This window comes from Entelurus aequoreus, linkage group LG07 (genome assembly GCF_033978785.1).
Source record: "Entelurus aequoreus isolate RoL-2023_Sb linkage group LG07, RoL_Eaeq_v1.1, whole genome shotgun sequence".
Taxonomy (NCBI): Eukaryota; Metazoa; Chordata; class Actinopteri; order Syngnathiformes; family Syngnathidae; genus Entelurus; species Entelurus aequoreus.
The window spans coordinates 78,902,176-78,916,581 of NC_084737.1; the positions used below are offsets into that span (position 1 = coordinate 78,902,176).

Consider the following 14,406-nt stretch of genomic DNA (forward strand, 5'->3'; position numbering starts at 1 on the left):
TTATGGAAGAGGATTCCAGAAACTAGCTGTACAACTGCGAATTCCATGCCAAAGAGGATTAAGACTAAATAACAATGGTGCTCACACGAAATATTCACACTTTGGTCATGTTCACTCGAGTGTATTCACTTGTGTTGCCATTTATTGAGAAAATAATGGCTTTGTGTTGACTTATTTTCAGAGAATAGTAACTTTATACTGCTAGGAAAGTTGTACACTGAGTACTTCAAAGTATATCCAAGGTTCATTTCTATACTATTGTCCCTTTATATATATTGGAATACAATTACTGCTGAAAATTTGATGATTTTTGGATTAAGTGAAAAATCTTCAATTTCCACCACAGATATCAGACCAATTTACCCTGAAAGAAAAGTGCATTGGTACCTCAACTGAAGAGTGTTTTGAGATAAAGCCGTCTATTGGTTATTTGTTATGTTTTAAGGCAGGGGTGTCAAACTCATTTTTATTGAGGGCCACATCGCAGTAATGGCTGCTTTCAGAGGGCAGCTTTAAAAAAAATAATAATTTACATTATGCATGCGGGTAATAGCCTGTGATTAATCATGATTAATCGAAATGCATATGCATTTGATTATTACAAAATCATAAATAAATGTGACAAGCAGATATTTAACTATTTGTTTTTATCTCACAAAAATAGTTTTGCAATACAGTATATAACAATTAAATAGGCATGATCAGATAATATTAAAGTTTGAAATATGCATTTTTTCTGTCAAAATGGAAAGAACGAATGCATTTAGTAAAAAATAAACAAAAAAATAAATACAAATATTTTATTGAATCCTATTTTTTTCAGGCTTTCGTGGGCCACATAAAATGATGTGGCCCACATCATTAAGGGGTCATATTATGATATATTTTCTACATTTAAAAACACTTTCTTGTGGCTTACATAAAATGTAATGGTAGTGTTTTGGTCAAAATGTTGCACATATTTAGGTTTACAGAACATTTTCAAGTCGATTTCTGACCGTCTCTTCAGAATGTGCCGTTTTTCGGGCAGACATATTTACGTGCTGAAACCCTCCTCCAGACCAAGCCGCTTTCGGCTGCGTCCCCACCCGTCCATCATGTCGTAGTTTTTACCGTGTAAATAGCGAGTCTATCCACAGATATAAGTTAGAACTACATGCTATTTTTTTTTATAGAAATGGTAAAAGTGGAGGATTTTAGCATGCATGTGTATGTACGAGCCACTCTGCCCCGCAACAAGAGGATAGAGAAAAATTAGAAACTTTTGATTACAACTTTAGACTACAACTCAATAAAAATGGCGGACTTTCACAAAGCTTTTCGAATAAGCTTCTACAAAATATGAAGACACTGGCAGAATCTTCACAATTGTCTCAATTTCCAAACGGCTCCTTTAAAAAAGAGGCAGATGTGTTTTACTAATATCTCCGCCAAGCCTCCATGATTTTGATAAAAATTTCCGGGAGTTACGGGAATTCCAAATTCATAAAAACAGGTGCCAACAGGTTTTTGCATAATATTTATGTTGCAAGCAAAAATTTGAGTTACAAGCATCCCCGCCATTTGTTGGCAAAGCAGATGTCATAAAAATGCGCCCAAAACATCTGCTCTTAATCACTAACTTAGGTTAGTTTACAGCTAGAGATGGACATAACTTTTGTTTTTCCAGGCATGGGAAGGAAGAAAGTTAGTGTGGAGGACAGTGCTGTGAAAAAGTAGATGATACTCATTGAATTAAAGAAAGAAATGATCAAAACATTACAGCGTGTGTCGTCGACTTGGTGAAGCAGTTCGAACGTACCATTGCTAGTACGAGGAGGCCAACACCAGCCAAGAATGTTAAAATAATATCTAAAAGGCAGACATTCATCCATCAAAATGCGAAGAAGCTGCTGATGGTGTGTTTGACGGAGAAGCAGCTGGAAGAAGCTATCGTGGAAGTCCACTCTCCAAGGTAAATGCTGTACATTATTATTACTACTTTACTTCATAAATCTACTGTAGTTGTTAGTACAGTGGAACCTCGATTCACGGACGCCTCTATTTGCGGTCCTTTTTGGTTTGCGAACGTTTATAACACGCCAAATATGCCTCGACTTACTTACTTCATGGCCATTTTGAAAAGGCAGGGCCCCCCATGTCATATCCTGTTTATATCTTGTACACACCAATGTGGCCATTTCTATGGTAATAATGAAATTGTAAAGAACTGTTATTAATCCGATGTTGATGTGCTATAACCGCTTTCTTGTTTAAAAGCTACATACAATATTAAATGTTACTTGTTTATGCACGTGATAAATATTAATAAAGTGTTCGGATGTATTCATTAAATAAATGTATTCTTGGTTGCCAAAAAGGGATTCAAGTAATATTTTGATATTGACACATCTCATCTGTGCATAAATTACTAGAATACCCTTAGGAGATGCACAGATGAGATGTAATATATGTACTTACACATATGTACTTTATTATCATATATAAAAGGTACCAATTATTCATGTTCAAAATGATTCTTATGGGAAACTCTGCTTCACTGTACGAATATATTGGTTGGCGAACCACGTCGGGGAACCAATTAAGTTCGTAGATCAAGGTTCCACTGTGGTATATTCTAATATATTGTTGTTGTTTTTTTACAACATTTGTTATCTAGAAGTTCTTCTAAAAAGGCATGTTACATAACACCATTGCGCTCTTTGGGGTGCTAATCAATAAATAAATTGATTTCAGTTAATTGCAATGGGCGTTGTTGATTTGAGATGCAAGTGTTTTGAGCTACGTCACAGAACCAACTAAAAAATAAAGTTGAGGTACTACTGTAATAGGGCTGCAAATCTTTGGGTGTCCCACGATTCGATTCAATATCGATTCTTGGGGTCACGCTTCGATTCCAAATCGATTTTTTCCGATTCAACGTGATTCTCGATTCAAAAACGATATTTTCCCGATTCAAAGGGATTGTCTATTCATGGAATACATAGATTTCAGCAGGATCTACCCCAGTCTGCTGACATGCAAGCAGAGTAGTAGATTTTTGTAAAAAGATTTTATAATTGTAAAAGACAATGTTTTATCAACTGATTGCAATAATGTACATTTGTTTTAACTATTAAATGAACCAAAAATATGACTTATTTTATCTTTGTGAAAATATTGGACACAGTGTGTTGTCAAGCTTATGAGATGCGATGCAAGTGTAAGCCACTGTGACACTATTGTTATTATTATTTTTTTATAAATGTCTAATGATAATGTCAATGAGGGATTTTTAATCACTGCTATGTTGAAATTGTAACTAATATTGATACTGTTGTTGATAATATTCATTTTTGTTTCACAACTTTTGGTTTGTTCTGTCGTGTTTGTGTCTCCTCTCAATTGCTCTGTTTATTGCAGTTCTGAGTGTTGCTGGGTCGAGTTTGTTTTTGGAATTGGATTGCATTGTTATGGTATTGCTGTGTATTGTTTTGTTGGATTGATTAATTTAAAAAAAAAAAAAAAAAAAATACATTAAAAAAAAAAACAACGATTTTTTTACAAATGAGAATCGATTCTGAATCACACAACGTGTGAATCGCGATTCGAATTCGAATCGATTTTTTTCCCACACCCCTATACTGTAATGTGACCCAAAAGGGAACTTTGGGAAGGTACAACATCAAAGCTCATATGAAGACTTAACAGAAAACCAGTAACAACAGTCTGCGACATTGCTTCATCCATTTAAAAAAAAAAAAAATCCTACCAATTCGGTGATGTTTAAAAAACATTAATTCTCCTGTACTTTCTGTAGCATAGAATCTTAATTTAGGGATTTTACATGCGTAAAATAATTTCAGTGTCAGAAAATAATGATTCACGCCATTCACGACATACTGTTTACAAGACGTCAAGCAATCCCAAGCCTGCAATTGGCCCTGGACCACACCAAACTGTAAGAAAATCTGGGTCATACTGTACGTATCACCTCATTAAAACGAGCACAGGCCATCCAGCTGACATTCAGACACTGCCCGCAGCTGTTTGTAGCGTTACGGTGTACTGATGCAGAAGACTGCGTTCTGAAGGGAGAACTCACGCCACTAAATTTGGATACACAGGACACTTGGAATTCAGCTCACTAAGCGTTTACGTACGTATGTATCCTTTGCACATGTTGAAACATCATCACTTTTTTTTGTAATGAAGTCAACTTCTTGCAATTATGGTGACAATAATACAGGCTTTATGATCATGTCTAGTCTTATTAATTGTAATCATAAATCACAGCATTATCTTTGTACGCAGGCGTTGGCTACCCTCTAAAAGTTTTAAACTGGAATAGCACAATTTAAACAGGTTCATAAGAATGCATCTCCTACATATTGTCTGTGTGTCGTGAATATTAATGATCATTCTTGTGGTGTGAAAAGTAAACCATCATTTTTTTTATCCCCCTCAGGTTAGCCCCACTTCCCTAATCCTCAAAGTTAATGAAAGCTCATTTGGCAAGTGCAGCTGGGATAGGTTCCCTCCCCTTCCCCCCGCAACCCCTCGAGGGACAAGTGGTATGAAATGAATGGGTAGATGGGGGGAATATGGAACCTTTAACCCCTATGACTCAATCAGGGCTGGCTGTCAGAATAACAATAACAGAAAGTAAATAAGGAGTGATGAATGCTGCTGGAGAAGGCAAACGAGGTAGGGATGTGTGTGTGTGTGTGTGTGTGTGTGTGTGTGTGTGTGTGTGTGTGTGTGTGTGTGTGTGTGTGTGTGTGTGTGTGTGTGTGTGTTCTTGTATTTATACCCTTCTTGAGACATCAACAAGGAAAAGTACCTTCCATATAGGGCTGGGAGAGATGGCCTTTTTTTTAATATCGCGATATTTTAAGGCCATGTCGCGACACACGATATATGTGACCCGCGCTGGCAAAATGAGTCGGAATGCGCACAGGCTAATTTTGACCTACAGGCAAATAAGTGAAAAAAAATTATCTTGGTTGAAATTGAGATTTTCCCAAAAATGAGTCCATAAAGCCACAATCTAGCGATCCCAATCATCGAAATAGCAAGAAAACATCTTAAATCACCTTTATTTGAAGGTTTTGCACGAGGTGTGTCTTCAGAAATTAGTCCTTTGTGTTAAAATTCCTTGAGAAAATCAAGTGTTTCCAACGCTCACTGGCGGCAATAAGGGGGAATCCCCCTAGCCATATTTGCTATCATTGTGACGCCAAGTTGACCTACTTTCTAAAAATGAGCATGGAATTCTCCATGGCGCCATTCTGAACCGATATAATTCGAGTTTTTAAACCTGTCCCGACGTAAACAAATCCGGCTTGTTGCTAAGCGGAACACCGGTCGCTGTGAGGCGTACCCTCATTGGTTGAATCCCCCCGCGCGGTGCATTGTGGTATCATGGCAGCGCCCTGATGAAAAACAACACAGTAATTCGAGCGGAATATTTGGTGAAAAAAGGTGATTTTCGAACATTTAATTATTATTTTTGTGGATAAGTTAGACTGTTTTACATTCCGTAATGGATTTAGAAGGTGGAGAGGGTACACAGGCGGTTGCAAGTGCGCTAAATTCACTGCAGTCGGCGAATCTTCTTAGTGCTGCTGGTCAGGAATATTACGGACAGCTGACCAGCTGACAAACTGACCAGTGAACAAAAAAACTGTGACATAACAGTGTTGACATTTTTGTACATAACCGTTTTCAATAGAGTTGAATATATATTTTTCCTTTAGACATGGGATTTGACTTTAATTGTACCAATTTTGGTGTTGCTACAAGGACTTTTAAGGTATGGTTGCTATGGAGTTTTGTTTTGGAACATTCTGTTCTGGAACAGTAAACTTTAAGCTGGTTTTTCTCAAAACGGACCCTCAAACTTGGTCGACTTCGATCGGATGTAACTCGGTCATTTTCTGTCCGATTCCAACAAACCATATATCATTTTGAAGGTCTTCAGATGGAGAATGTGTAAATAACAATAACTCAGTTTTTAAAATTTCCTCATTGTGACTCATTTTGCCAGCACAGGTCACATATATCTGGATATTTTGCCTTAGCCTTGAATGAACACTTGATGCATATAATCACAGCAGTATGATGATTCTATGTGTCTACATTAAAACATTCTTCTTCATACTGCATTAATATATGCTACTTTAAAACTTTTATGCAGAGAAGGAAATCCCAACTAAAAAAATCACTATTTTTTTCATATAGTGTTGATCTGGAATTGTTTGCCTCGGCATTTTGATGGTGTGGGCGTCTGGCATCGAACGGAGATGTTGACATGCGGAGTAAGCACTCTTCATTCTCTAGCAGGTGACTTTTCAAATAATGTTACATATTAGCAGTAATGCTACTTTTTATAGCAACGCTTTTGCCCCACACTTGACAAACGGTTGTCTGTTCGACATCTTCCCACTTGAAGCCAAACTACAGCCAGACGATGGACCCCCTGCTGTTTTTTAATTATTCCTTCATTTGTTACCATATTCGCACCTTCTCTCTCTCGTATTACCACTCGCACGGCTACGCTAGCATCACAGCTAACGTTACCCATGCTGCTACCTCTTTGCTGCGCAAGGGCGTATACGTATGTGACGTATGACGTGACAGTATGTGACGTGTGTAAGAAGGTGCGCTTGTCTGTCTGTGAGAAGGAGACCCAGGAAAGAGCGAGGAGAGCCTGTAGTGTAATGCCAGCAGCTAAAAGCAACTGCGTGAGAACGTATACTCGAATATCCCGATATAGTCATTTTCTATATCGCACAGATACAAACCCGCGATATATCGCCCAGCCCTACTTCCATATGAAGACCGGTGAACAAGTTAGGACCGAAATCATGGTCCCAATATGGAAAACCATTGCATCTAAAAGAGAATGTCTCATTTGCACACCTGGTGGTGAAATCTATCAAAACGAAGGTGGTCCCAAAAAGGAGGGATTTTGCAAATTGACTGTGTGTCGGTTTTAAAAGTGCTCCCCCTCTGGTCAACATATGAAATAAGTGTGTGTAAAAAAAATTTTAAGTGCTCCACCTCTGGCCAATATATGTAATAACAAGTCTGTGTAAGAAATTGAAATGCGCCCCCTTTGGCCAAAATGAATTTAAAAAAAAGAAAACAAATATGTATATAGAGACATACTGTAATAACTTGAAGTAAATAATGAAGATTAAAAAACAATTACAAACAAAAAATATATAAATTAATTAATTAAGTAAAAGCTTGCCTTTTTTATATTTGCATAGTATGTATATATTATTAATGTTGTAAATACAAATCTTTATATATCTAGTAAGGGTGGTCCTAAAGATATAGGCATTTTTCGGAGGTCTCAAGAAGGTAAGCAATACAAGAATGTGCGTGTGTGTGAGTGAGTGTGTGTTGTGGCAATGTTTACTTAATGGGGACATCGCTCTGTTTACACAGTCACCTTTAGGCGACCTCTGACGGTATGGGGACAAAAAAACAGGTCCCCTAAAGGGAAACCTTTGTAAATGATAGTCAGATCCAATCTGAAGATGCTGTCACGCCAATTTTCTTCCCATTTCAAAAACCTTCCTGTCCCCCATTTACTTCCGGGGTAATTTCCTCTTACGTCATTTCCTCTTACTTACGTCATTTCCTCAGGCGACTTATGTCAAACACCAGCAGGCTTCGAAACATTTCAAGCGGAGTGCTAGGGCCGCTGCTGGGAACTTCTGTCTTCACTGAGGTACATATGTGCACATAAATGTCATTTTAATTTAGTTCACTTACACAGAGAACTAAAAAAAACTAAATTTAACGAATACATTTAGTTTTAATAAAGTTTGATAATGTTGATTGATAATGAATTAACTTATTGTACACTGTTATTCATTTCCGCATATGTCCACGAGTCAAATGTGCAGTCAGGAATATCCTCAAGTTCATTTGTCCGATTAATACAGACGTTTTGTTAACGCTATATTATAAAAAAATTAAAAAAAACAGCGACGGGCAGTCAAAGCCGAAGTGCTATCGATCGCTGTCAATGACGTAAGAGGAAATGACGCAAGTAAGAGGAAATGACGTAAGAGGAAATGACCCCGGAAGTAAATGGGGGATAGGAAGGTTTTTGTATTGGAAAGAAAATTGGAGTGACAATGCCTAAGTGGTTTTTAAACTTGATCATGTCATATTTAATTTGATTTGATTTGATTTATTTATTTATTTTTTTAAATGGTCCTCAGTAGTCACGTACAAATTTGTGTGAATTATGCAAAATTATTTAAATTTGGTCCCCATGAACCAATTGAACTTTTTTTCCCCAGGGTCCCCAGTAAGAATGATCAGCAAATTACTTCATCAATCCGGAGATTTAAAGGCCTACTGAAACCCACTACTACCGCCAACGCAGTAAGATAATTTATATATCCATCCATCCATCCATCCATCTTCTTCCGCTTATCCGAGGTCGGGTCGCGGGGGCAGCAGCTTAAGCAGGGAAGCCCAGACTTCCCTCTCCCCAGCCACTTCGTCCAGCTCCTCCCGGGGGATCCCGAGGCACACATGCCAATACGGCCGGGTTAACTTATAAAGTGCAATTTTAAAATTCCCGCCACACTTCCGGTTGAAAAACTCCTTTGGATATGATTTATGCGGATGACGTCACAAAATCCACGGAAGTGGTTGGACCCCATCGAACCCGATACAGAAACCTCTTGTTTTCTTCGACAAAATTCCACAGTATTCTGGACATCTGTGTTGGTGAATCTTTTGCAATTTGTTTAATGAACAATGGAGGCTGCAAAGAAGAACGTTGTAGGTGGGATCGATCGGTGTATTAGCGGCTAAGTACAATACTTACGGCAACACAACAAGGACTACTTACTACGCCTAGCCGATGCTTGCCGCCAAACCCACGGATGAAGTCCTTCGTCGCTGGAACGCAGGTGAGCACGGCTGTTGATGGGAAGATGAGGGCTGGCTGGCGTAGGTGGAGCGCTAATGTTTTTATCATAGTTCTGTGAGGTCCGGTTGCTAAGTTGCTAAATTAGCCTTAGCGTCGTTAGCAACAGCATTGTTAAGCCTTACCAGGCTGAGAATTTTTAACTGTGTAGTTACATGTACATGGTTTAATAGTATTGTTGGTCTTCTGTCTATCCTTCCAGTCAGGGGTTTATTTATTTTGTTTCTATCTTCATTTGAGAACGATGCTATCACGTTAGCTCAGTAGCTAAGTGTGTCACCGATGTATTGTCGTGGAGATAAAAGTCACTTTAAATGTCCATTTCGCGTGCTCGACTCTCATTTTCAAGAGGATATAGTATCCGAGGTGGTTTAAAATACAAATCCGTGATCCACAATAGAAAAAGGAGAGAGTGTGGAATCCAATGAGCCAGCTTGTACCTAAGTTACGGTCAGAGCGAAAAAAGATACGTCCATCACTGCCTCTCCAGTCCTTCACTGTAACGTTCCTCATCTACGAATCTTTCATCCTCGCTCAAATTAATGGGGTAATCGTCGCTTTGTCGCTCCGAATCTCTCGCTCCATTGTAAACAACGGGGAATTGTGAGGAATACTAGCTCCTGTGACGTCACGCTACTTCCGGTACAGGCAAGGCTTTTTTTTATCAGCGAGCAAAAGTTGCGAACTTTATCGTCGATTTTCTCTACTAAATCCTTTCAGCAAAAATATGGCAATATCGCGAAATGATCAAGTATGACACATAGAATGGATCTGCTATTCCTGTTTAAATAAAAAAAAATAATTTCAGTAGGCCTTTAAAGACGTGTATGAGCTAACTGGGCAGTGGCCATTTTACCTCATTTTTGTTATGCCTCCACAACCTGTAGAAAAGGTGGTTCTCACAAGTGATCAAAAACTTGGTCCCCTTTCCAAATGATAACCAGTATGTGTGTGTGTGTGTGTGTGTGTGTGTGTGTGTGTGTGTGTGCGTGTGTGCGTGCGTGCGTAATACTCACGGCTGAGAGTGTGCCGTCTCGTAGCGCTCAAACGCATGGCTCAGGTCATGTTTGTTGTTCATGTAACACTGTGTGCACAGGTCATAGTCAAAGCACACTTTGCACTTCCATCGCATTCCCATGATGCCGTGCTTCTTGCAGCTGTCGCAGATGATGTTGGAGTGGCGCACCCCTGTCAGGGAAGGATGATGAATGAAAAACCATCAATATTAAAAGATAATATATCATAAGATGTGGAGGACGTGAAGAGCAAACACAAACAACCCCTGCGAGCTTTGTTCCTCCTCTTCCTCCTCCTCCTCCTCGAACAGTTCATTCATTGAAGGGCAGCAGAACAGCATTTAAAATGGGGTATTTAGAGAGCGATGACCTTTAACTGACCATGGAAAAGTGCATTGTGGGAAGGCAGAGTAAGTCACTGCAAAATCATTTTAAGATATCTTTATGTGAAGTTTTGAGAATCTGGAAAAAGGCGTATAGAACAAACGCAATTTAAACTTGACCGCAAACTGATGACATTGTTTTGAAAATGAGGGGAAGATTTTCTTTTTGAGTTGGCATGTGGATTAATGTTTATTTTGCTAATTTTTTGCAGCTGATACATTTTTTTGGAGGGCTGTCAAAAATAACGAGTTAACTCATGTTTTTAATCACCAAAACGATCATTTTAATCATGTATAAAAATATACACAGATGAATCTCACAATTTTTCTGACCGCACGTGCTCTTTTACCTAATGGCGGGGCAGGTTGTTGTGTGGTCAGTGATCAGGTCAATGAGATGAGAGAGGACACTATGACTGGTGTGCTCTCAGGCAAATACCGTAATTTCCGGACTATAAGCCGCACCTGACTATAAGCCGCACCAGCTAAATTTAGGGGAAAATACAGATTGCTCCATATATAAGCCGCACCCGACTATAAGCCGCAGGGTTTTGATGTGTAATTAGCGTAGTATATAGGGGTTCCTGCTACCACGGAGGGGATTGTCGGGACAGAGATGACTGTTTGGGAACGCAAAGCGTCCCATTTATTAACTATAAATCTTTCAATCATTCAATCAAACTTTCACATCTTTGACATGGCGAACAGCATTCATGCAGAGTACAAATAATACAACGGTGCAAAGTAATACAAAGTCCTCGCATGTACGTTATCAAAATAACCAGCCTACCGGTATATGAAAAGTCAATATTTAATCATTGTGTCATCGTCTTCCTCCTGCGTACTAAAACCACCGAAATCCTCTTTGTCGGTGTCGGAGAAGAAAAGGCCGTAAATAAGCCGCACCCTTGTATAAGCCGCAGGGACCAGAACGAGGGGAAAAAATAGCGGCTTATAGTCCAGAAATTACGGTATCACTTCAAAATACATTGTGATGGGACTTTAGAAAAAATATAAAAACATTTGCAAGCTAGTAAACTGTGATTAATCACAATAAATCCAAATTCAGAAGTGTGATTAATCTGATTAAAAAATATAATAATTAAAGTTTTAATTTTACTCAGTTTTCGATGATTTTCACTCAGCTTTTTCTGTTGGGTATTGCCAGGTTATTTGGTGACATTTGGTACGGTGGGTGTTGACACACGCCTCACACAGTCAGGACTAGATAGGTCATGTCCCCCCAAAACTTAACCACTCTTTAAGAAACAAAAAGGAAAATTGAGGAGAAAAAAAAGGAACATTTCTATCAGCAAGACGTGCTGCCACACAAACCCCAAAATATTTAGTTTTAAATCGAGACTACATTTCCTGAAATTGGGTGCGTTGCTACATTATTTTTTACCTTTAGATTTATTCTCATCTACCAACCTCTTTCGCCTGTCTTTTAGACACAAGTCCCATGCAATGTCCCACAACATGTTTAGTTTCATTAGTAGATAATTAACTAACATTATTATCATTTAAAATGTAATGTCAAATTATATAACATTCATGCAAAGATCTCAGAAAACCTTTCCCATTTGGAAACTATCATGTGGCCATGCCCCATCGGGTAATAATATACGGCGTGGCTCGGTTGGTAGAGCGGCCGTGCCAGCATCCTGAAGGTTCCTGGTTTGAGCACCGGCTTCAACCACCCGAGTCACATCTGTTGTGTCCTTGGGCCACACACTTCACCCTTGCTCCTGATGGGTTGTGGTTAGGGCCTGGCATGGCAGCTACCGCCGTCAGTGTGTGAATGTGTGTGTGAATGGGTGAATGTGGAAATAATGTCAAAGCGCTTTGAGTACCTTGAAGGTAGAAAAGCGCTATACAAGTATAAAAGTATAACCCATTTACCATTTACTTCCAGTGTTGTGAACTCTGTTTACAATCCGTCACGTCAAAAATATACCTTCTCTCTGTCTACTAATAAATACTCTCGAACTACAACAATGTTGGATATAGAGAACATACAAACCCTTTATTTATTAAATCACAATTATTGAAATTCAACGATTTGGTGCATTTGCAAACAGCTAAAATGATGTACAAAGCAAACTATAACCTGCTACCCAAGAATGTACAACAATTCTTCTCAACAAAAGAGTATAATTATAACCTTAGTGGAAAATCTAATTTCAATAATTTGTATGCTTGTGAAACACTTAAAACCTTTAGCATATCAGTATGTGGAATTAAATGATGGAATGGATTAACCAAAGGAATCAAACAAAGCACCAATATGATTCAGTTTAAGAGACTGTTCAAAGTACAAGTGTTCACAAAGTACACAAAACAAGAATTATGATAAACATCCCCGAAAGGGACAAGCGGTAAAAAAATGGATGGATGGATGGATCTTTAACCCTTTTTTTCTTTTCTTTTTTTTATTGAGACAAATATTATCTATGTATTTAATATTTGTTTGCTTACTATGGTATATTATTGATTATTATTTATTTGTTCACTGTTCTGTTACAGAGAACAGGGAAATAGGATAAAATTGCTATGGTATGAAAAGGGGTAGGATTAAATAAGCTCTGCTTCTTCCTACTCCTTTTCGGACGTGCTGTAATGAAACAACTGGAAATGTGTGATGCATTACATTGTATCGTATGCATGTTCCAAATAAACTGAAACTGAACAACTGGTTCGGAACTAACAGTGTTCGGATTGTAATCATCCAAATAGGATTAGCAGCAAAGTGGACAGTCGTCAACGGTGCTCTCAACCGTTAACTTTTTTTCTTCTATTTATTTTGGAGCACCGAAACAAGCTTGCTAGTTAACTTACCATCTAGCTTGCTTACTTTGTGTCGCCTCCGTTCGCTGTCGGAGCCACAACGTTGACGGCTGTCTGCTTTGCTGCTAATCATAATAACCTGCCCTGCAACTCAGGGCGGCGTTTAGACAAGATGAACAGCGAGTACCTGCGGCTGAGGACAACTTCAACAAATTTTGTTTAGATCGTATTTTTATTGGTATTTCATTTCAAAAATGCGGAAGTGATATTTTGACGCGACAATGCATGTTTAAAACACTTTTGCCTCTTTCCAACAACTTTGTGAAAAATGTTCACTCCCGAATAAACACTTTTTTTGATACGTACGGATCCGCAGTTTTGTTTATAATACTTTGTCCAGGTTTCCAAACCTGACTGACACAATTTTAGATGCTTTTTGACAGCACCTTAAAAGGATCAATTACACGTATTTACAATCAAATGTTTATTTTACGCCCTGAGTCTCTGAATTCAATGAAGTCACTTCGGGAGGGTGACTTAGGAGCAGTGTTGGGACTACGCGTTAGTGTAACGCCGTTAGTTTCGGCGGTAACTAGTAATCTAACACGTTATTTTTTATATTCAGTAACTCAGTTACCGTTACTACATGATGCGTTACTGCGTTATTTTACGTTATTTTTTTATGTAGTATCGGCTAGAAACAGAAGATCTGAGTGTGTTTTGTGGCAGCGCTGCGGTGGAAAAGAAAAGGGGTGCTTTCTGTGGGTGGGGGCGGGGGGGACTCCCATACCGTAGTTGAGGGGCGCGTTCCTTCGGGGCTAACAACCTTCACTTTACCCGGAAGTGGTCTTTACAGCTGAGGGTGAATGACGAGGCCGGCGGTTTGTTGCAACTTTGTGACTTTATTGGACGCAGCCATCCACCAAGCTAGATCACCTGCACGCACTCACTGTCGCCGCTCGCTCACCTCTCTCGCCCACTCACTCACTGACGTCACTCACCTCACATGCTGTCATATCTTAAAGGGCCACACACACACACACACACACACACACACACACACACACACACACACACACACACGCACACACATACATACGCTACTCTCATAACAACTATCAAGACATCATGGCGAAGCCAGAAGTCGAGTTTTTTAACATGGAGACATTCTCAATACTTTTCTTTTGTCAAGCACAAAGAAAATAACATTTTAGTTAAATGTAAGTTGTGTCTTGGATCAAAGATCCTATCTACTTAAAGTTAAAGTTAAAGTGCCATT

General features: G+C 38.9%; 1 protein-coding gene across 4 annotated transcripts in view; it reads right to left on the reverse strand.

Annotated features, from left to right (window-relative positions):
• The window catches only part of mib2 (MIB E3 ubiquitin protein ligase 2), a 127,454-nt gene that overhangs the window by 59,107 nt on the left and 53,941 nt on the right, over positions 1 to 14,406 (reverse strand). For all 4 annotated transcript variants that reach the window (XM_062054555.1, XM_062054554.1, XM_062054553.1 and 1 more), the window contains exon 3: positions 9,958 to 10,129. In XM_062054555.1, coding sequence (XP_061910539.1) covers positions 9,958 to 10,129 — 172 coding nt within the window. The remainder of the gene's footprint in view (positions 1 to 9,957; positions 10,130 to 14,406) is intronic.